This window comes from Mustela erminea, chromosome X, assembly GCF_009829155.1.
Source record: "Mustela erminea isolate mMusErm1 chromosome X, mMusErm1.Pri, whole genome shotgun sequence".
Classification (NCBI taxonomy): Eukaryota; Metazoa; Chordata; class Mammalia; order Carnivora; family Mustelidae; genus Mustela; species Mustela erminea.
The window spans coordinates 14142353-14167067 of NC_045635.1; the positions used below are offsets into that span (position 1 = coordinate 14142353).

The 24715-nt window shown below is 37.0% G+C and overlaps 1 protein-coding gene across 4 annotated transcripts in view; it reads right to left on the reverse strand.

Annotated features, from left to right (window-relative positions):
• Positions 1-251: 251 nt before the first annotated feature.
• Positions 252-24715, reverse strand: part of SCML2 (Scm polycomb group protein like 2) — a 99466-nt gene continuing 75002 nt past the window's right edge. For 2 of the 4 annotated variants that reach the window (XM_032331112.1, XM_032331111.1), the window contains exons 7-14: positions 21646-21854; positions 16946-17069; positions 14272-14475; positions 13372-13551; positions 7471-7581; positions 6561-6812; positions 3075-3226; positions 252-1979 (exon numbers count right to left, since the gene is read on the reverse strand). In XM_032331112.1, coding sequence (XP_032187003.1) covers positions 1851-1979; positions 3075-3226; positions 6561-6812; positions 7471-7581; positions 13372-13551; positions 14272-14475; positions 16946-17069; positions 21646-21854 — 1361 coding nt within the window. In that variant the 3' untranslated portion in view covers positions 252-1850. Of the gene's footprint in view, positions 1980-2749; positions 3227-6560; positions 6813-7470; positions 7582-13371; positions 13552-14271; positions 14476-16945; positions 17070-21645; positions 21855-24715 lie in introns of all 4 variants that reach the window. The other 2 variants (XR_004282612.1, XM_032331113.1) reach the window with 2 other exon arrangements.

Here is a 24715-nt window from a genome sequence, read left to right on the forward strand (position 1 = left end):
TTGTGAGAGAGGAAGAGAGAGAGAACGTGAGCACTCAAGCAGAGGGAGAAATGGGCTTCCCGCCGAGTGGGGGGCCCGACGTGGGGCTCCGTCCCAGGACCCTAGGATCATGACCTGAGCCCAAGGCTGACACTTAACCGACTGAGCCACCCAGGTGCCCCAGTAGAGCATTTATCAACTCTAATAAATTTGCATATTAATGTCATGCAGTGAAAGCAAACAAAATAAAATCTGAGGCGTTGACATTATTGTGGTTTTAAAACTTTATTATATTTTAAAATCTGAAAACTGTAAAACATAGTATTCATACAAACACCTGAGGACTGTTCAACTGGGCACAGCATCTTTATACAAACAATTTGAAAAAAGATTAGGTTTAAATTACGATTTTGTCTCCTAACACAAAAGGAATAACATAGATAAAACCATCCTTTAAATAGTTGCATTCTTATATAAAGTACATTTGGTTTTCTGAAAAAGAAAATGTACATTCATGCCCCTGGTGTATATTTTATTGGCATTTACAACAAATGGCTAAGACTTTTAGCACAGATTCTCATAGCTTATCAACATTACCAAACTTAGACAAAGCAATTACTATAAACATATAGCACCATTTCCCCTTGAAAGTTCTAACTTTAAAAATAAAGCCCCAAATGATAAGTCAGATTTAATGCATCTTCCAAAATTTAGCAGAATAAATGGCTCAGAGCTAAGCAAAGTAAGTAGAAACATTGCATAGGACAGAGAGCTTCCCTGTATGGAAACCAACCTACGGATTGTTTCTTATCCCCTGAAGACAAAGCTGAGAGGTAATAGTAATAGCAAATGATGCACATATTTTTTTTACAGAATAAAGACCTCTAACTATATAAATAGTTCACCATTACCTCTGTGGCAGTACAAAGTGCCATATTAAATTCAAAAAACAACAGATTTACTTGTTTATATACCTACAGGTATGGAATAATATATAAATAGGGTATAGTATCCATATGAGGAATAAGCACAGACAATAAAATATTTATCTTTAAAAAATTTGGGCACAGGTGTCTTCATATAGAGATGTGAGAAATGACTGCCCAGTTAAATGTTTACACTTAGCGAAAATATGTAATGTTTTAAAATAATAGGTATATTATTGAAAAAATTTAATCGGACTCTATCCAAACCACCCTTGTAGTATAATATCTCCTGCATAAACAACCATTCTATTTATCGTACAATTGTTCAAAAGTTATTAAAAACTGATTAAGAACACTTTATGAAAGTTTATAAGCTTGCTTTTTTTCTTTAAATATGAACAAATATAACATACAGAGAAATAATAACAAAAGGATAATAATTTATATGGCTTTCCCTTTCTAGAAACTGGCAGAACAGAAACAGAACTTGCAGTAACAGACACAAAATATTTGGAGAAAGAGATCGTATCTACAGTTGCATCTTTAAATTTTCTTCTAAGGAAAACTTCTCACAGATTTCATTAGAGAACTTGTCAGTCCCTGATACTTCCCCCTTTGGGATTTAGCTGTTTTGGTTCTATATATAAACATTAACTGAAATCAAAGGTGTTTCTCTGTTTCCAGCATGAAAATACATTTGTAAAGTGTATAATAAAATGATGGAAAGACATAAAGAACTCCCAATTTGAATATGCTAATACTAACATGTAAATGGTTTTTAAAGAAGTAGATTGGACTATCATGTTGTTCTGCAATTCTGGATATCACAGATTTTAGAGGAACTGTCTACCAAATGAAAGCTTCTAAGAGAGTTAAAATATTTTTTAAATTAAAAGTTACCAGGACAATAAAGAATTCTGTCCAATCTAAACTTACACATTTTTTTCAATTGTATTTTCCTTCTTTAAGTTTTTCAATGTAGTAACACAACTTTAATGCTGGCCCCAGCTTCAGCCCCATGTACTTCATCATCACATCACTTTTGAGTAGTAGCAGAGCCTTCCCATCAATTTCCTACAGAGAGAAAGAAATTACAATGAGTTTGCATTCATATTTTATCAAATTGTATATAAAAACATGTAAAATCGAGAGCAGTTGTACATTCTCGATATATAGTCTCTGAATATGTATTTATTTCCTGAAAACTATTAAAAATATAATTCATACAGTAAGATATCATTTGATAGTTTTTAAGTTCACTTCAAATTTTAAGAAAAAGGAAATTTAATCCAGTATCTTTCAAAATTGGCCTAAGCACCAAACTATCTGGTTTTAAATACTGTGTGTTGAATAAAATACTACATTATCTATGACAAAGTTTAGAAAGTTATGAATTGTAGAAACAAATTTCAGACGGTCACTAACTTTATTTAAAAAGGCTGGGGATATGAGGATGTCAGCATCAATGCAAACTGTAAATGTGTTACACAGTGTTGTCTTTATGTTGAAAGCTAATCGGTTAGTTGTCTGAAGCTAAACTAATTAAATGCTAAAACTAATTACTGACTTTCTTTAGAATACTGAAAAGGACAGAAGACATTTTATTTGGTCACCGATTTCTTAGAAAAGACTATAAACATTACTTAATAGACACAAGGCATCCTCCTAAAATTTTTTATTTCCTTAATTAACCAATTTATGTCAGAGAAGCCATAGTAATTGGTATTCATGAGCTCCTATTTAAAATAAAACTACACTTAATCTTACACAGTTGCTGGATTCATTGGGCATCATTAACAGGGAGGACACCCTGTCACAGCTTGTGGTTACCCCCTCCTACTCACGGTCCTGGGGCCGAGCAGGGAGCAGGTGGGGAGGAGGATCCTTGTGGGAGAAGACATCTGAGAGTGGCCATGCTGAATCATCTTCTCTTGAGAACTTGAAGACTTGTAGTATTTTAGGTACTCGGGTACCAATTTAAAGCACAGATCCAGCCTCTACCATTTAAGAATCTAACTTTGGGTCAAGTAACCTTTCTCACATATGAAAAAATCAGTTGATAGGGTTCCCCCACCATCCACACCAATCAGCATCCATCCAACTGAAGGGCCTGCACAGAGGTCATTGAAAGGCATTACGGCAGGAAAACCGGATCAAAAGATACATTACATGTTGCCTGAAGAGGTCGGCGAGGGGGCCTGATATCTGAGGATCTTTATGTTTCATAAACTGTATCACTTCATCCACAGACCAGGTTGAAGGGTCCTTAGAGAAGCCTTGTTTCAGGACACTGGGGTCAGGTACAGCTATATAACTTGGAGCTTCAATGGGGGGAAAAAAGACAAATCATACTTGACCTGATCATTATCCTGAAAGAAGAGATGTTAGGTAGGGAGAATTGGTCCCATTCCAGGAACCTTCTGTTAAGCACCCCGGCAAGGACTCAGGTCTCCGAGCGAAGAATCCAGTGGAAGCGTAGATTAGGATGACCTGAGGATGGCTACCCGAGAGCACCCCATCTGACCTCCCCCAAACAACAAAAGTAGCTTCAGAGTTTACATTAAAGCGTCAAAAATCATAAAGCAGACTGATCAAATCTGAGGCCTTGTTGGCCACAGGCAAAGACAGCAAAAGATCTGTTGCTTGGGTTAAATTAGGTTAATCTAAACTAACCTATTACTCTTTAAGTATTTCAGTAAATTTCTCTCTATCTCTCTTCTCTTGGTCTGTCTGGATTAGGTTTCTTTTACTAGCTAAATACAATGGAAAGTCTCCAGATTTAGTTTTATAGTTGCTTAAATTTACTCACTTTAATCAAGGAATTTCAATAACCCCATTATCTTTGAGAACCAAATTAGTTCTACTGAATCTCTCCCATGTATTCAATATGGATATTGTTAGCACCACTTTACTCTTTAAATTCCTGTCTCTTAAGGCTTAAATGCCCATCTGAATTTTGAAGAAAAAAGGATTATTTTCTGCTTGGCTAGGTCAGAAGTAATTTTAACATTATACTGAATACCTCTCTCGAGTTTAATTGCATAGTAATATTCTGGTTGAATGTTTATAGGTAAAAAAAATAATAATAATTTGAGACATAGAATAAAGTAAGTACTGATACCTCAAAAAGTTTTAGTTGTGCTATTCACCAAGTTGTGCTGTAATTTCTTTGTGTCCAGACAAGTATTCATTTTACTCAACCAGAGTGCTTGTCTCACAAAAGTAAGTGTGTAATAAGAGAAGATGAGTTTTGTAATTGCCAGGAAGATCTGTTTCTTTAAACCAGGACCGTCAACACAAATTTGGTCTTTTCTGGTGTGAATTAACCAAAGATATACCTTATCTTTCCTATCATCTGGGCTCTAGCCATTTTAAGGCCATTTTGAGTATTTACCCAGGTAAAGGGCAAAGAAAAACAAGATAAAGGAACTCAGAATGGTAAGTTTTTTTGTGTGAAGCTCAAAAGTGTACTTATTTTCTCTTTCAATGTCACAACTCTGATGTAAAACAAAAACTCTTTACTAAAACATATCCTGCCTTTCTCTTGTCAGAGATAACAATGTTGGTCGTAGCTACTAAGAAATGTTACTGTAGTGTGTCAACCCAAATGAAAATGATGATGGTAGAGATCATGCCATGCTGAAGGCAGTCTAATAATTTAGACAGAAAGTCTTCTCCTTTAGTTCTAAGGAAGACTTAATTTAAGATGAAAAAATTATTGGCAAAGCTAATCAAGCTAATCATACCTCTAATTAACTTTTTTGTGGGATTCCTGGTTTATGTCATCAGAACCTGGTATAGTTTCGTCTTAAATAACATGTAACCAGTTTTATAGGTTACTTCAGAAAAACTATATGCAAAAATATACTTTATGGTATAAAATTACAATTTTATCTTAAAAATAAAAACTGTAAGATCATCTATTTTTAATTCATTATGGAAAAATCATTTAATTGGGCCCATATCTTCAGAACAATCAGAGAAGTTGCAAACATTAGTGTTATTCAAATAATTATATGTGAAAACAATCAAAGTCCAGTCGTGCTTTTCTCCTGAATGGCTCTGTCTTACATACACTAGAATATCAGTTAAGTGTTTCTGAAATAAAGAAACATGATTTGATTTTATCCACAACGTTACTGGATTTCTTTCCTATAATAAAAACGAACAGTTTATTTCATTAAAATAATGGGGCAGGACAGGAGGTTGTAAGAGCATCACCAGCAATCAGGGGCGGACTCAGCTTTAAGTAACAGTTCCAATACCTTGAATGACACCTCGAGACAGTTTCCAAGTGAAATGCTTACCTATTCTCTGGAGATGGAAGCATCCCAGCAGTTAAGCATACAGCCTGGAATCAGAGTGCCTGAATTCAAGGACTGACCCAGCCACTTTCTAGCTGGGGACCTTAGTCAAGTGACTTCTCAGATTTCTCACATGAAAGTGTTTACCAGCATCTACATCTTAAGGAATTATTGTAAAGATGTACCGTATAAGGCCATATAAAATATTACATGCCTGGCACATGTCAGATAGCGATGAGGATGATGCTGATTTCCATTACTAATAAGTAAATTACCAGTAAGTAATGTTATTACTATTAGTCTTTCCACTCCTGGAAATACCAAAATCTTGGCTTCTCAAGCCCAAGTACAGGCTACTTTGGCATAGCAGTGTTAGTCATACATTTGAAAGTGAGACATTCAGTATCAGGGATAACCTTTTATAGCCTTTTACTGAGAAGACCTGTCTTCAGAGCTTATTTTGTGAAAATACCTAAGAATTCTGGACACACTACCCCTTCATGAGATAAGCATCTACCACCAGACTCCTCGCACACATCACTCTGAAAGCGGAGACGATCTACATGAGGTGGGAGATGGGGGGATGACATTCAATATGTCAGCATGTATGCAGCGCAGTTGCCCATAGAAAACATCCATGAAGAAAAGCAATCAAGTTGGATGGTTCCTACTGCCTTCAATACTCACCTTGCCTAGATGCCTACCAGGAAAAAAGGGACAAAACACATTCCCACCCTTACCCCACCTTGCCCCACCCCCTTCATCCTTGAAAGGGTACAGGGTAGCTATCTTTGCACATGGAAAACTAATCTGGCTTTTTCCAGATGGCAACAGGACGCTGCCCTGTGTACACATACTGTGTACTCCTGGTGGGTCAGAGGGAATAACTGAAGGTATGGAGAATGGGGAAACAGCTATAGCAACAGAGTACCAGAGCCAGAGCTGGGAGCCACACGCAAGCTGGAGTCAGGAAATGTCTCAAGAGAGACAAGGAAGAGAGTACATCAGAGAGGAGAGGAAGTGCATCTTTCCAGGCCTCAGAGTCACAGGAGGTTTCTGAGTCCAGACGGTATCCAGTGAAATGATCGATTACAATGGAACCATTAATCAGAACAACTGATCTACGAAGTCTCTGTGAGAGACATGGCTGGTGACCCAGATCCCCAGGGACAGTTCTATGCTGCCATGAGGATCAGAGCATCTATTGACAGCAACGAAAACAGGGAGGACTCAAAACTCCTCAATGTTGGCACTTTCTCCAATGTGATACACTCTCAGAGGATGCTGTTAGGCAAAGAAACCTTAAGGAGAAAGAAACACATTGGTTGAGAATCACTGTTTTTAAATATACCTTCACTTTTCCTCTGCATTTGGAATTTAACTTCATGGTGACTGCTCTTGGTAGATTTGGTCCCCACTAGTGCTGAACTTGAGGTGCTTGGAGCACTCGGAGAAAAACTCCGGGAGACTGCAGCGTGAGTGCTTACAGGATTTCTGCTGGTAGGGCTTAAAGAATTTGCTGGATTTGGTGGTGAGTTTTCGGAATCTTCAGGAAGCTTTTCCTCTTTGGGCATGCCACTTCCCTCACAAGACAGTTGTTCTTCTACAAGAAAAAAAGACAAAGGCAATGATCTTCAGTAGACTTATAGCTTAAATACTATTAAAAGTTCAAAACATCTCCAAAGCTTCAACAGTTCACTTAAGCCAAGCTATACTGAACCACAAACCTCTCACATAAAGTACATGGCCACCTCCATTTCTTGGCATTTACAGTAATGGACACTGTCTTAAAATCCAAATTGATTCCACTATGTCTCCTGTATTTCTCATGGCAATTGTCCCTTCCCCATCTTGCTACCTAAGGCTGTAAACACTTCACTAAAGCATTCATTTTTAGGAATGCAGTTCTTCACAACTATTATAATATGATCATACAGTTGGCTTCTAACATTTGCTTACTACTTGGACACTCAAAAATTCCAGTGGGGAAAGGCACTAGTTTTTCTATTCACTGTTTATCAGCTTTTAGCAATACAGAGCTGAATGGAAAATGTTACTGTAATTGTTTCATTTTTATCTAAGGAGAAATGACCATTGTGTACTTCTGAAGGGAATGAAATGCTCAAGAAAACTGATGAAGTAGTAGTAGCCTAAATGCTCAACTGATTTGGGCAAATACACACCCCCACCCAAAAGCATATAGTTAAATGGTAGTAGAGTGACTTTTCTTCCCATTCCAGGAACATGTAAATACTATTTACCTTTAGAGGCATACACCTTTGTTTTGGGGAGTTTAGGTGACACAGGAACAACATAAGGTGGAGGTTCCTGAGAAGGGCGTTTGGGGCTTTTTTGTGTTATATCTTCTTTGACTGTTTAAAAAAAAAGGTGTTTGTTATGACTAACATTTTTCGAGCATTTTCAGATCATCAGCATATAACACTTCTGTTTCTAACGCATTTGCCTACTATAACTTCATCAACAATTTATCAATTATTTGATTATTTATGAATAATATTTGTTGATTTCATCCCATTAAATATTCCAGTGACATCCCATTCAGGAGCTAAAAGCATTATATCCAGGCATCATCTAGGGTCATCACATATCTCTAAATATCTCAGGAAGCAGTGAGGCGATCAATTATAATGTGTCTAAAAAGGCCTGGGAAAACTGTTCCCATGAAAAAAATAAAGTTAAGAATTCAGAGAAGGAGGAGGCAGTGTACAGTGGACATCTCGCTTTATAGGCAATAGTCCTGGCCCAGAGCTACCCTTACTATAGCTCTACAGCTTACTTATTATTAAAGCAAATGCATTTTTACCTAAAGGACCACTCTTTAAGGTATGATCCTGAAAGTAATCACATCTCAAATTATTAATTAGACTCTAAATATCAGTCAGTATCTTGATTTAACCTCCAACTAAAAGGAAAAATTAAGTGTAACAGAAATCTAAAAAATCTGATAACAGAACCTGAGTGAGAAGAAAGATTGCAATGAGAAAGTACCAAAGTCAAACTTCAACTGGTTCAAAATAGCTGGGGGCCAGGCATAGGTGTGCTTATTCTTAAGATCATCTGCCATCTGGTTACTGGCTGATTACTAAACAGCCTAAGAGAGCTCTTACCACTTGGTTTTATTTTTAATCACGGACTACAAAAACCAATAGGCAAAACATATTTCAGTGAATGGCAAATATTTCTACAGTTAGGACATTTAAATTCCTATAAAGAAAAAAATTGACTTTTTTCATACTCATTTAATGCTACAGAAAATTCAAATCCTAATGTATAGTTTTCTATAGATATATGTTACCTCAGAACCTTAGCAAGATCAGAAAATGTCTTCTTTTACTTATAATATTCTAATGCTTTCTTACAAAGTTAATGAAGCTGGTGTATGGTCTACTATCTGAGGCTGATAAAACATAAAAATGACTCTCGACTTCTGCTTCTGAGTATTGTAGGAAGCTCAGGCACAAAACTTTTCCTGCAGAGATAACTAGAGAAAGCCAAATAATTTACAAAATACTTTAAAAGTCCTCATAGAGAGACACTTCCAGGATGACTGACTAAAGACCTCCAAAATCCACTTCTTTATAAAAATAACAAAGAGATCAGCAAAATTAATTTTTTCAAAAACTCTGGATATTATGTAAAGGCTTACAACAATCAAAAAGGCATTTGTTCCAGAAAAAAGTGGCAGAATCTCCGAAAGAACAGCAAACTCTGTGGCATTTTATCTTCCCTACCATCATCCCCTTCACTGTTTTTGCAGCAGCTTTGCAAACCAACAGGTTCATAACTACTGTGGCTGTGAAAACCCCCACATTGTAGCAGTCACTGGAGGGAACACAATGGGTTTGGAGCTCTCAAAAGGCCCTATCCCCAAAGAACCATCACAATTTGACCAACCTTGAAGCTCAATAGAAAGCTCTGCTCTCAGGGCTTGTTTTATTGGACCTAAATCAGAGCGTCCTCGTGTGAACAGTCCTATCTCTAAGGCATTGCTCAAACAAACAAACAAACTAAATAAAATCTACAGTAGTAATTGTTTAACACTATAGTTGCCCAGTCGGCGCTGACAGGAAACTGACCCAAAAGCTTTAAAAACAAACTTGGAGAATAAAATGTCCATTAGGAGACTTTGAAAACCACAGATATACTCCTGGGAATCTAGAAGGCATACATATGCATGCATAAGGCTGTATCCATGCCCAGGAAAGACCTAAGACCTTAACTTAGGTCTTTCATTTCTTGCTGACCTTGAGCTCTGCACAAAGCAGACTCATAAACTGCCTCCCAGAATGTTCAAGGTAAAGTCCAACACATACATAAACTCTGTGGCAAAGGATGGGAGACATACTGGTTGCACACATTTATGAAAATCTCTGTCCAATAATTTGCTGAACACTAAGCTAAATGAGCAGAATTCAGTGGCCACATACAATAAATGAGCCCAGGAAGTCATTAGGTTTGTCCAGGAAAGTCACTATACCAAAGCACCAGCAAGGGAAGGGGTAAAATCTGATCTTCAGAGTTACTGCTTTATACTCTTATGTCCAGTTTTCAATTAAAAATTAGGAGACATGCAAGAAACATCAAAGTATGGCCCATAAAAAGGGGGGAAACAGTCAATAATTTGAGATGTGCCTCTGAGAAAGTACAGACACTAGAGTTAGACAAGGACTTTAAATCAGCCGTTTATGTTCAGAGATCTAGAAAAATAATAATCATGTCTAAGGAACTAAAGGAAAGTATGCGAACAAAGTCTGACCAAACAGAGACTATCAATAAAATGATAAAAATAACAAAAAAGAACAAAATCAAAATTTAGGAGTTGAAAAGTAATATAAATGAAATGAAGCATTCACTAGAAGGGCTCCATAGCAGATTTGAACTAGCAGAAGAAAAAAATCAGCAAATTTAAAGAAAGGTCAACTGAGATGATAAAGTCTAAGGAACAGAAAGAAAAAAGAATGAGGGCAAATGAACAGGCCCCAGAGACCTGTGGGGTGCCATCAAGGACACCAAAACACACGTAATGTTAGATTTCCAGAAGGAGAGGTGACAGAGAGAAAGAGACAGAAAGAATATTTGAAAAAGTAATGGCTAAATGTTTCCCAGATTTGATGAAAAGCATTAATCCAAACATCCAAAAAATTCAACTATCTCCAACGAGGATAAATTAAAAGATATCCACACCTAGAAAAAACACAATCAAAAGCAAAAGACAAAGAGAATCTTGAAATTAGCAAGAGAAAAGCAAATCATCATACAAGGGATCTTCAATAAGATTAACAACTGAGTTCTCATCAGAAACTATAGAGGCTTGGGCGTCTGGGTGGCTCAGTGGGTTGAGCCGCTGCCTTTGGCTCGGGTCATGATCTCATGGTCCTGGGATCGAGTCCCACATCGGGCTCTCTGCTCGGCAGGGAGCCTGCTTCCCTCTCTCTCTCTCTCTCTCTTTCTGCCTACCTCTCTGCCTACTTGTGATTTCTCTCTGTCAAATAAATAAATAAATAAATATTAAAAAAAAAAGAAACTACAGAGGCTAATAGGAAGTAGTATGATATATTCAAATTGCTAAAAAAAAAAAAAAAGACAGTCAAATAAGAATTCTACCTCCAACAAAACTAGAGTTTAAAAAATGAAGGAGAGGACACCTGGGTGGCTCAGTGGGTTAAAGCCTCTGCCTTCGGCTCAGATCATCCCAGGGTCCTGCGATCGAGCCTCACATCAGGTTCTCTGCTCGGCAAGGAGCCTCTGCTGCCCCCTCTCTCTCCTTACCTGCCTCTCTGCCTACCTGTGATCTCTGTCAAATAAATAAATAATAATCTTTTTTAAAAAAATGAAGGAGAAATAAGAAATTCTTCACAAATAAAAAGTGAGGGGCCCCTGGATGGCTCAACTGGATAAGCATCTGACTCTTGATTTTGGCTCACATCATGACCTCAGGGTGGTGGGATCAAGCCCCGTGTCAGGCTCTGCCCTGAGGGGAGTCTGCTTGAGATTCTCTCTCTCCTTATGCCCCTCCCCCTGTTCTCTCTCTCCCTAAAATACTCCTTTTTTTTTAAAGTGAGAAAATTTGGGGCGCCTGGGTGGCTCAGTCAGTTGATCATCTCCCTTTGGCACAGGTCATGATACTGGGGTACTGGGACTGAGTCCCGAGTAGGGCTCTCTGCTCTGCAGGGAGCCTGCTTGTCCCTCTCCCTCTGCCTGCTGCTCCTCCTGCTTGTCCTTGCTCTCTGTCAAATAAATAAACTCTTCAAAACAATATTTTTTTTAAAAAGTGGGAAAATTCCTCACTTGAACAGCTTACCTACAAGAAATGAAATAACATTCAACAGTGACTCAAATCCACATAAAAAGTTAAAGAATACTGGGGCATCTGGGTGGCTCAGTCATTAAGCATCTTCCTTTGGCTCAGGTCATGATCTCTAGGTCCTGGGATTGAGCCCCATGTTGGGCTCCCAGTTCAGTGGGGAGTCTGCTTCTCCCTCTTCCTCTGCCTCTCCCCCTGCTTGCGCTCTCTCTGTCTCTCAAATGAATAAATAAAATCTTTAAAGAATAATAAAATATTTAGGGATGAATTTAGCAAAAGAAGTACCAGATGTGCTTTTTGAAAACTACAAAATACTACTGAAATAAAGGAAGACCTAAATACATTGACATCCCATATTCATGAACTAGAAGATGTGATATTAATTTTTAAGAGATCTTATTTACTTACTTACTTATTTGAGTTGGGAGGGAAACTGAACATGCAAGCAAGGGAGGAGTAGAGGGAGAGGGACAAGCAGACTCCATGCTGAGCATGGAAGTGGATGCAAGGCTCAATTCCAAGACCCTGAGATCATAACCTAAGCTGAAATCAAGAGCCACCCACACACCCTGAAGACTCAATATTATTAGATGGCAACAATCCCCAAACTGATCCACAGATGGAACATAATTTCTACTAAAATCCCAGCAGAAATTGACAAGCTGAACTTAAAAATCATATGGAAACCCAGAATTGCCAGAACAATCTTGAAAAAAGGAGAACGAAGTTGGAAAACTCACACTTCCCAATTTCAAAACTTACTACAAAAAGCTACAGTAATCAAGATCATGGGGTACTGGGGTGCCTGAGTGGCTCAGTTGGTTAAGTATCTGCCTTTGGCTCAGGTCATGATCTCAGGGTCCCAATCCCTTTCTTGCGCGCTCTCTCTCAAATAAATAAAATCTTTAAAAAAAAAAAAGGGTAGTATGATACTGCCATGAGGATTGACATACAGATCAATGAAAAATAAAATCCAGGAATAAATCCACATATTTACAGCCAACTGATTTTTCACAAGGGTGCCAAGACAAGTCAATAGGGAAAAGAGTAGTCTTTGCAACAAATGGTGCTGGGACAATTAGATATTCACATGTGAAAGAATGAAATTAGACCCTATCTCATTGTATATAGAAAAATTAATTCAAAATAGATCAATAACTATACATATATCAGCTAAAACTATAAAATCTTAGGAGTAAACATAGGAGTAAATCTTTGCAAAATTGTACTAAGGAATATTTTCTTAGGTATGACACCGAAAGTACAAGAAATAAAAGAAAAAAATAGATAAGTTGGACTTCATGAAATTAAAAACTTTTGTGCTTCAAAGGACACCATCAAGAAAGTGAACAGACAACCTACGGAACGAAGAAAATATATGCAAAGGATATTTCTGATATGGAACTTTATCCAGAATATATAAAGAATATAACTATAACAGAAAAAACATAATATATAAGAGGCACAAATATATTTTATTTCTATGTAGTAAAAAGACAAAGAACCCAAATAAAAATAGAGAAAGGGTTTAAATAGACATTTCTGCAAAGAAGATCTACAAATAGCCAATAAGCACATGAAAAGATCCTTAACCTCAGCCATTAGGGAAATGCAAGTCAAACCACAGGATACTTTTCACGTTTTGAGACTCAACTTCATTATGAATATAAGAAACTACTTGTCCACTTTGAATGAACAAAAACAACTATATATTATACATGTCTAATTAGTTCATGGTGGCTAAAACTTTTACTTTGAGGAGGGCACTGAAGTATACAAGATTCTCGTATTAATTATAAAATAGAAGCACAGTATAAAATTTTACATTTTCTCTCACCTGATTTTTTATCATGCTCTGCAGGACTAGAAGTATTACCTCTGTAAGAGCTAAAAGGCTGGCTACTCAAAAGGTTATCACACTGTAAGCTGTGGCATAAAGTCTCAAGAAAGCGTAGAGCAAATGATGCACTATTCACCGGAGGGAGCTGGATAGAGTGGGTTTCCCCATCAAAGGAAGCTATTGTGGGGAAAAGAGATGTCAGAGTTACCTCATAGAAAGATAAAACTACAACATCAAAAAAAGCATCAATTTTGGAAATATATTATTAATCTAACTTGCGGTTTTTGTAATTTGTAAAGGAATATTCTTAAATTACAAAGGCCCTTCTCATTCAAACACAATAGCCTATATTGGTAAAAGTATTCTCATTTAAAAAATATTCATAAGGCAAACAACATCAAGGGCAGCAGCAGCAACCCAGTGATCTATAGCACTTCTGGCTACTCTAAGCATTCTGTGGGCATAAATGTAGTATCTGATCAGTCAGGAAAGGCAGTTTTATCTTATCTCATAAGCACTTCTTGAGTCACATTTTCACTTACAGCTTCTTACAGATCAGTCTTTTTTCTAAAAACATTAAAATATATTATCAACCAAGGTATTTTGCCTATAGTGAACTTAATAAAGCATGTACAAAAAAATATTTTACCTCCATTTACAGTATGACTCTGACCATTGTCTACTTTGAACGTAAAGTTAAACTTTCCCAGAGTTAAAAGTCTATCAACAGGCATTTATTATAAATATTCAATTATATCATTGTAAGTATGCCAATATTATAAGTAGTTAATAATCTCTAAGTATAATAAGATCATCTATATATTATAAAATCCTTGCCTTTTTAAAACCTAAAATCAATTCATAAGTAAAGCTGAATAAAGGATTAGCTGAGCATACCAGTTATCACTTCTCCTCCACGATGATCTGGCTTAAGAAATCCAAAAACAGTCTTACTTTCAATGGCACAATCGACACAAGCCTGCACGGTCCGCCGGAGCACCACATTCACGGGGCCCGGGCCAAAGTGGTCAGGAAGCTGCTGGATTTTCTTCTGATCCAGGTGAGGACCAGAGTTTCCATGTTTGTTTACATAGACACAGACTTCAGGAAACATGTGTATATAAATACAACAAAGATTGGTTAAAAGCAACATAAATACTACGTAATTATTCACTATATCCCACTAGCCACACTTCACTCAAAGAGAACCCAAATAAAAACTATCAACAATCATCTCTGCTACCTAAAAGTATATATGTAATTAATTTTTACATTTGTATAAAGATATTAAATCTAGAAATAATCCAAACGCCTATTCAGTTTTCTAGAATTCTGCCTAAAATAATTATAATAAGACCTATCCAACTTTTAGTAGCATCATAAAATAATTTAAGATTTTTTTTAATTTATTTGAGAGAGAGAAAGAGAGATAGTGAGAGAGGGAACACGAGCAGGGAAGTGGGAGAGGGAACACAAGCAAGGAGAGTGGGGGAGGGTTGAGCGGGGAGCCGGATGCAGGACTCAATCCCAGGACCCTGGGATCATGACCTGAGCCTACGGTAGATGCTTACCAACTGAGCCACCCAGGAGCCCCTCACAAAACAATTCTTCACACATTCCCACACCATGTAAAATGGTATAAAGATAAATACTTTCACCTTTTAACTGTATACACAGTACAAGAATTTTGTCAAAACTGGTCATGTTAATATACTCTTTGGACTGAATTTATTTTAAACCACCAACATTGCACCTTCAGTGTATTTTCTAAAGTAACCAAATAATTTAAGATACATGTCACACAGTAAGTTCTAATGACCTAGAATAATTTTTTTCATTAACCTAAGGAAAATAAAAATGGCCTTTATATACCTGCCAAGGTTCACTAAAGAAAATTTGAAAATAACACTTTCCTACGTATAATAATAGCATATGACTTAGAAGCAATCATCTATAATCACACAAATGTCACATTTCCATAATATTTCTTCACTGAGAATCAATAAATATAAATCAACATACAATGTAACAATATGAGTACATTATTACCAAACATAAAATATACTGTCCCCCCAAATCAAGAAGCATGTGATTTTTATCCATTACCTAATTTATATTGCCAAATTTTACATTTTACATGGTCGATATTCAGTACAATAATCTCACTTTCACTATGTTGAAATACACGATAATTTAACCTTGGGGCAATAGCCAAAGGAAGGATGGACTCCATCACAGAAATGAAAGGGCTGTTAAAAACTTAACCAGGGGGTGCCTGGGTGGCATAGTTGGTTGGGCGTCCGACTCTTGGTTTTGGCTCAGGTTGTAGTCTTGGGACTGTGGGATCAAGCCTGGAGTTGGGATCCACACTAAGTGCAGAGTCTGCTTGAGAATCTCTCTCCCTCTTCCTTTACCCCTCCAGCTCATGTTCTCTCTCTCTCTCCCTCTCTCTCTAAAATAAGTAATAAATCTTTTTTTTTTTTTTAATTTATTTTTATTTCCAGCATAACAGTATTCATTATTTTTGCACCACACCCCGTGCTCCATGCAATCCGTGCCCTCTATAATACCCACCACCTGGTACCCCAACCTCCCACCCCCCGTCCCTTCAAAACCCTCAGATTGTTTTTCAGAGTCCATAGTCTCTCATGGTTCACCTCCCCTTCCAATTTCCCCCAACTCCCTTCTCCACTCTAAGTCCCCATGTCCTCCATGCTATTTGTTATGCTCCACAAATAAGTAATAAATCTTTTTTAAAAAAATAAAAACCCATGGTGCTGATGGGATGGACAAAGTCCTACTGAACACAAGTGACGCTAAACAAAGATTTCAATGTTTTATCTCCTTTGTGTTATACTTATTTAGCTAGTCTCTCCTGCCAACAGACAAAAAATCAGGAATAATAAACTGATAATCTGTAAGTGATTTCGATTTCAAAAAATAATTTCTTTTTAATCAGGAAAAAAAAATTGGGGAGAAGGGTCCAAGGAACAGAAGAGTGTAAGAAAGACAAAGAACTAGGAGAAAAAGCAGTGTTACATGCTTTAAAAAAATAGGAAGGGAACAAGAAAACATAGAAGAGATGACAAATAAAAGGGGGATCTGTTCAGTCTAGGTTAGTGTCATTTCATACTCTTCACATAACTGAGAATAATTTAAAGTCATCATGCCCCTTGACAGGTAAAGATATGTCAAGATTTTAAGACATTTTAAAAACATTGGAAGTAGCTTTAAAAGTACATACAAGACAAAAAGACACTGTGAAATAAGACAAAGGGAAAAGAAAAATAGATTTGACAATGTTGTAAATTTTGTAAATCTTACCAAGTTAAATAAAATACTTTAAGAATAGTGAAATTTCAAGTGACTTGTGTATTTAAACAGTTTTTCCTTAACATCAAAATGAACTAGAATTTCAAAATACTTTAATACGAAAAATGCTAAGAAAAAACCCAAAAACGTGTCTTATCATCTTTTTTCCTCTTATTTTATTCCTCAAATTCAAAGACACTAAAATAACACAGAGTGAAAGATTAGTAATTTTACACCTTTTAAAAAAATACTAATTTACCTGTTGACATCACTATTTTAGATGTACCAGGAGTGGCATCCTTATCATATGAAACACGACGGTCTCTTGCCAGGGATTTTATAGAAGCTGAAGATGTAGAACACAAAACAGGAAAATATTTTTCCTGTTTAAAAAAAAAGCACAGGCATATATTATACATTTTTTAAAGATTCTTAGATAAGGAGGTTAGAAAATTGTCAGCATCACTGGTCACAAATGATCAGCTGTCAGAAGTCCTTACGGTTGGAAACCCCTGTGTGTGTCACAAATTACAGTACTTTCCGAACTCTGCTCCTCAGAGAGGCCTATGAGCCGGTCAGGCAGGAGAAGAGACCAGGAGTATGGGATTCCCAGCATTACCCCTCCTCCAACTGGTCACACCTTAGCCAAATAGCTCACTCTACAAAACTTGTTTTTATTTTCTGAGGCTCCCTGTTGGGCAAGTTTTTTTCACACTGCTAAAGTAAAGTCTGCAAATCCAATTCAGCAACACATCAAATGGGGGTGGGGAACTTTAACAAGGCAGCGGACGGACTTTGTCTTTACAAAGCAGTCACTCATCTGGTTTTTACTGCATCTGGCCTGCATTTCTCCATATTATGTATGATAATTTTGACAAAATTACAAGTGGTTTCCTAAAGTCCATATAAAATTATGCCTATTGTATATAAGAAACAGATGTCTTCTGGACATTCTTAAATATCACTAGTGTTTTTATTTATTTTATATCAACTTTGAGGTTTTCTTGGAGCTACCTTCAAACACGGCTCTCCAATGTCAGAGAAGGGGGTCTTGTACCTAGAAAAGGTAATAATAGAGGATATTTTAAAAGCAGGGACAAAGGAGGATAAAATAGGATAACATTCAATGTTGTATTTTCCTTGTTTAAACTAATGACTGTCATTTGGGTTCACTGTATTCTAGTAAATCGTGGTTTTTTAAAAAGATTTTTATTTATTTGTCAGAGAGAAAGAGAGCACAAGCAGGGGGCGTGGGAGGGGGAGAATCAGGCTCCCTGCTGAGCAGGAAGTCTGCCGCAGGACTCAATCCCAGGACCCTGGGATCATGACCTGAGCTAAAGGTAGATGCCTAACCAACTGAGCCACCCCGGCATCCCAAAATCATGTTATTTTTAAAGAACTGAATTATAATTATAATGTTGATACATTCTCATCCTTTCAGTATGTTAAAAATCTGAATCTTTTGACTTAAGACATACCAAGACAGTATGCTTCTATTAACACTGTAAATTGAATAAAGGGATATTTATTTGAAAAATGTGCTTCTGTACCTCTAGAATCCTTAAAGAGGGGGTGTACATGGATGGTTGACAAAGAGTCTACTGCAAGAATTATTTGTATTCTAGTTCAAAGACTTCCTAAATAATTAAATTATGGGGGCACCTGGGTGGCTCAGTCAGGTAAGTATCTACCTTCAGCTCAGGTCATGACCCAGGGGACCTGAGATCCAGCCCCATGTCAGGCTCCCTGCCTCTCCCTCTCCCTCTCCCCACTCCAGGCCTCCTCTGCTCCTGCTCACTCTCTCACCCTCTCTTCCATATAAATAAATAAAAGTTTTTTAAAAAATCATTAAACTATGGAGCAACAGTACTGAGAAAGGGATATCGATAAATCCATGAGACTCTTCATCCTTTCATGATGAAACAATAAAGTTAAGAAGATGGTGAACTAAAATTCTTCCTTCGAAACAAAAAACAATTATCCAAAAAAATTATAGAGAAAAAAAACCACAAAAAAATTATAGACACTGTCTCGTGCCCCACCCTACCACCTTATAAACAATATTTTTTTAAAAGACTTTATTTATTCATTTGACAGAGAGAGATAACTCAAGCAGGGGGAGTGAGAGAGGGAGAAGCAGGCTCCCTGCAGAGCAAGGAGCCCAATGTCAGGCTCAATCCCAGGATGCTGAGATCATGACCTGAGTCAAAGTCAGACACTTAATGACTGAGCCACCCAGGCACCTCTAAACAATATTTTCAAAAACACCTTTTTAAAAATTGTCAAATTAGCACTGGAATTATTTAAAAATAAAGGAGTGAAGAGAAACTTTATGGACTTAAATCTTCATCATTCTACCAAATAATCACAAAGACTTTTTTCAGTAGCTGGAAAATAAACATTAAAAGTATGCATCAAGGGCACCTGGGTGGCAGAGTCAGTTGAGCCTCTGACTCTTGGCTTCAGCTCAGGTTGTGAGCTCAGGGTCATAAGATCAAGCCCCAAGTCCTGCTCCATGCTCAGCGCAGTCTGCTTGGGACTCTCTCTCCCTCTCCCTCTGCCCCTCCCTACTGTGCTCTCTCTCCCTCTCAAATAAACAAACCTTTAAAAAAATGCATCAATGACATCCTCAATACATTCCAGTTTTCAAAATGCATTTAAAATAAAGCATTATTTCCGTTTAAGTATCACAACCTTCGTTAATTTTATGCAATTTATTTTGAATTTGAACTTTAATCTGCTAATGATTTACATTAGAATAACCTGCTTATTTGATTTTTTAATGCTTATGATTTTATATTTGTAATATATCCACTGTTACTTTTAATTTTTATTTAAAAATTTTTAATGCTTTTTGAAATAAAAATACCAGTATTAATTTAAGCATTTTAAAATCAGGGGCGCCTGGGTGACTCAGTCGGTGAGTGTCTGCCTTCGGCTCGGGTTGTGATCCCGGGGTCCTGGGATTGAGCCCAGCATCAGGCTCCCAGGGAGCCTGCTTCTCCTTCTCCCTCTGCCGCTCCCTTTGCCGCGCCCTCTGCCACTTCCCCTGCTTGTGCTTTCTCGCTCTCTTTCTTAAAGAAAAGAATAAATAGAATAAAATAAAATAAAAATGGCATTGTCATTTTGCTCCATACTATAAACATTAGTTGAAACAAAACAGAAATGTCATATATATGATACCAGATGGCTGAACTCAGAAATGTTTATTACTGCTTAAATTTAATTTAGTTCTAATAAGATCTAGGAAGATTCTATGTCCTTCTATTAAGAATATATCTCTTGGGGCGCCTGGGTGGCTCAGTGGGTTAAAGCCTCTGCCTTTGGCTCAGGTCATGATCCCAGGGTCCTGGGATCGAGCCCCGCATCGGGCTCTCTGCTCAGCGGGGAGCCTGCTTCCTCCTCTCTCTCTGCCTGCCTCTCTGCCTACTTGTGATCTCTGTCTGTCAAATATATAAATAAAATCTTTAAAAAAAAAAAAAAAAGAATATATCTCTTGTGGGGCCCCTGGGTGGTACAGCTGGTTAAGCATCTGACACTTGGTTTCAGCTCAGGCCCTGATCTCAGGGTTGGGCTCCAAGTTCAGTGAGGAGTCTGCTGAAGTTTCTCTCTCTTCCTCTCCCTCTGCCCCTCCCCCTGCTTGCTCATTCATTCTCTGTCTCTAAATAAATAAATCTTAAAATATATATATCATGTAAAAAAAGGAAAAAATACATCTCTTATAGAACACAAATATTATATATTTTTTAAATCTATTTTTATAATCTCTGTCTTTTAATTGGAAAATTTAGTCCACTAACTTTTAAAGTAATTATTAATATTTTGGGGTCTGGGTATACCCTCATTATTTTCTTTTCTCCCTTCCTGGCCCTCCTTTATTATTTCCTTTCTATTTGTCTCCTCTGTGTTTTATTTCTCTATTCAGTCTTTCCTTTTTTTTAAGTACTTGTTGACTATTCCTTAGAATTCCATTTTAGTTTTCCTACTGGCTTTTTTAGCTAGACTTCTTTGCATTTGTGTTTTTACAATATGCCCTGGGGATTACACTGTATAACCCACGTAGTTAATATTCTACTACTTAACATAAAATGTTGAAACCTTCCAATGACAAAAATCCATATCCCCACTCAAAGCCTTTATACTGTTATATGCATTACATCATATTATGTATTGATGTTATGAAATGATGTATTATATCATGCCATTTATATTATATTACCCCACAAGACCATATTATAATTATTGCTTTAGTCACATTAGTATAAAGAAATTAAAAGGAAAAAAAGCAAAAAACAAATCATTCACATTTACCCAGACATAAACTTCCTTCAGGATTTCTTAAAGTGCTTATCTGCCAGTGTGGAATTCTCTAAGTATGCTTTTATCGAAAATATCTTTAGTTTACCTCACTCTTGAAGAGTATTTTTGCCAGATACAGAATTCTGTATAACACCCCTACCTTCTGTGCGTACTCCCCCCAACGACAGTATGTCTGCTTCCATTCACTCTCCAGTATCTTCAAGTAGCTGTTTTTTTCTATTATTTCTAGGTTTTAAAGTTGTTTTCTTTGGAGAAGTCAGTTAGGTGGCCAGCACCATTGAATTTATCACTTTGATTCCCCTTTCTAACCTGCTTTATTGAGGTATAATTTATGTACAGTAAAACTCACTTCAAAGTATACTGACTTTTAAATAAATTGGCCTAAACACAAATATACCCACATAGTATTTCCAATGTGGTTTTGAGAAAGTTGAACACTATTCAAAATTTAAAGATTACCCAAGAAAAGAAATACCAATCTTGATAGCCAGCTATGTGAGCTTTAAAAAGCATTATATATGCTCTTCGTACAGTACATTGCTCAAGGACTTCATCATACTCTTAGTAAAACCTAAACCCTATGTTATAAAAAAGGCACTGCAGAGACTTATAATACAAATTAGAAGGAGATTAACTCACCTTTTTTGGGCCTTTTTTCCTTGGTGTGATATTTTTAACAGCACTTCCCTTCTTAGGGACTGAAGTCTGCCCAGGTGGTTTAATGCGACCTGATTTCCTGATCTGCTGTGTTGGTAGTATTACAGCAGTTTTCTGTGGAGACTGCATTGAATGCTGGGTTGCTTTGGAAAGAGAAGACTGTGTTTTTGCTATATTCTTTGTAACGGGCACTGAGAAAAACAAAAAACACAACATAAAAATAAAACTAAAGTAAATGACACAGGTATTGCCTTCTTAGGACTCTAAAGAAATTTAACTCAACCTTTAAAAATATTCCAAAGGTTATTCATTAAAAACCACTTAAAAGTACCATTTAAAGTGAAGTTTCAGGGGGCGCCTGAGTGGGGCAGTCAGTTAAGTGTCTGACTCTTGATTTCAGCTCAGGTCGTGATCTGAGGGGTCATGAGATCAAGCCCCACATGGAGTTCACTCTCAGCAAGAGTCTGCTTGAGATTCTCTCTCTCTGCCCCTCCTCCCACTCACACATGTGTGCCTTCTCTCTCTCCCACTAAAGAAATAAAATCTAAATAAATACATACATACATACATACATATATAAAATGAAATTTTAGGTATTTAAGATTTCAGATTATCAGCAAGTAGTCAAATTCTCCAGGAAAAAAAAAAAATGAAGAGGCTTTTATAAGACAAACCAGTAACTTCAAACTTAGCATAGTGATAATTTCTAGCAATTTACACTGTCTGCTTCTCCTATTTTTAGTTCTTAGCCAGAAAAGTGTTTTCCCTTCAGAAAATACCAGGCCAAAATATCTAACCACAATGTATGCAGGAATCACTCTTCTCATCAATATAGAAAAACACAGCAAAACCACTATCAACTCGTAGTTCGTCTTTCAGAGGCCAGAGGAATTCCCTACACTTGATTTTTAATGGTTCAAGCTCATTATGTTCCTATATGTATGTCTAGTACTGAAGCTTCATATACCACAATGTAGACTCTACATTAACACTGTCATGGAAGGACCACTATCATATGCGAGTAAGCCCTATCCAGACAGTCTGAGCATGTCAAATTAACGTTATCTGCCAGGTTACTTTTCTCGATGTTCACAGTCAAATAAAAAGAGATGTTATTAGTATTAATCTCCTAATAATTTTATTATTATAAAAAACATGAATTTTATACAGTAAGAAGTACTAATGTCAAAAATTCTTTACAGGAAGAATGTGTAAGAACAACATTTATACATTTATGCAAAATTCAACTACTTTTACTTTGAGGGCTCCATTTTACAACTTGAAACTAATCCACAGCTTTGCTCTTCCCACACTCCAAGACTGTGTATGAATCTGACCTTCAATGGAGAATACCACATCTTCCCCGTAAACTTTTTAATCAAGGTTGTTACTTGCCAAACCAAGAGGAGAAACAGTCTTCTCCCAGCTGCCAGGGCAAAGGGAAGAAAACTTAACTGCCACCACCACTTTCTCCTCTTATTTACAGTAATTCCTGTACCTACCCCAGTCTTCTTACCTCTTTACCATCATCTACCTCATACTCCACCCTCACTTCTGCTTTCTTCAGTAATCTCAGTGATCTAATTCACACTATTTCTTCTTACACAGTCTCCTTGTCATCATCTTCAGAAATTTAAACATCATAATTCAATGCTTCATCATTCTGACATCACCAACAGTTCAACCCCTCCCTAAAATGGTTATACTTAGCTATTCTGGAACTCTTCTATCTCCAAGACAACCACTGCGATACCTTTCTTTACCTCCAATTTTCTTACCTGTCATCTTTGCTTCATACCAACTGACCAGGCTTTTTTGCTCGTTATGAGATCTAGCCACAAACCCTCTCCATTTTCATTCAATCTATTAACTTTCTTCTGGCTTCACTTTACTCCTTATTGACCTCTTATCCACTTCTAGCAATATCCCCCTAACTAGTATCCCTTACTTTATCACCCCTTGATCTTTGATCATGTCTAGCATGCTGGCTTCTACCTTTGAGGCACACTATCATTTGCTTTCCCTGGCCTTGAGCTGTAGAACATGGGTCAGCAATCTTTTTCTATAAGGAGCTAGATAGTAAATGTTTCAGGCTTTCAAGGCCACATACAGTCTCCACCACACATTCTTCTTTGTTTCTTTGTTTTCTTAAATCCTTTAGGAATATAAAAACCATTCTTAGCTCACAGGTTACATGGGCTGGATGTAGCTTAGCCCTTGGGTTGCAGTTTGCCAACACTTGCTTCGGAACATAGGAATATTATTGCTATAAAATCCACACTGACCTTAAATTGGGTGTCACTGCTGCAACTCACTAATTTCCAAGGATGCTCCACAACAGAATGCTTTTCCCTGTTAAAGGTTCCATCTCCTTCTCACTGTATTCCATTCAGCAAATGACCCTACCTTCTTCTTTATGGGAAGATTAAAGAGTATCTTTGGGAGTGATCATAACCATCTCACTTCTCCATTTTAAAATGCTTTTATTTTCATTCATTCTCACCTCTTCTTCTTGCACCAAATGGAAAGTCTTGCCTCTACTCTTCTAAGTCCAGTCAATCCCCTTTACTTATCACCTAATAATTATCTTATTTGGTTCCCATGAGACATTATAGTTCCTATGTCCTCCTCTTTCTTCACAGTATTTAATCACTTGGATCCCCAACTATTCTTACAACACTCATAAATCCTTTATTTTGAAGTTAGTTCTCCTAGTTTCTGGTATACTTTCAAGCCCTTGCATGAATCACCTTCTAGTCACTACCAAAATACCAAGAAGCAGCATCTATACTTAATACTCCAATTTCCTTATTATTCTGAGTCTCCTTAGCCTCCTGTAATTAGCTTTCCTTCTTACAAACATATTTTAAGGAAATTATTTCCCAGGTCAGTAATGACACTTCCCTAGTTACTAAATCCAAATAAATCCTCACTGTCTTGACTAATCTGTTTATCTCCACAGTTCTGGTCTCCACCTCTGAATACATGGCATGAAGAAAAGGAAACAGATTGGGCTTTGGACCTGAGTTTAAATTCTTGCACCAGGCTGGTT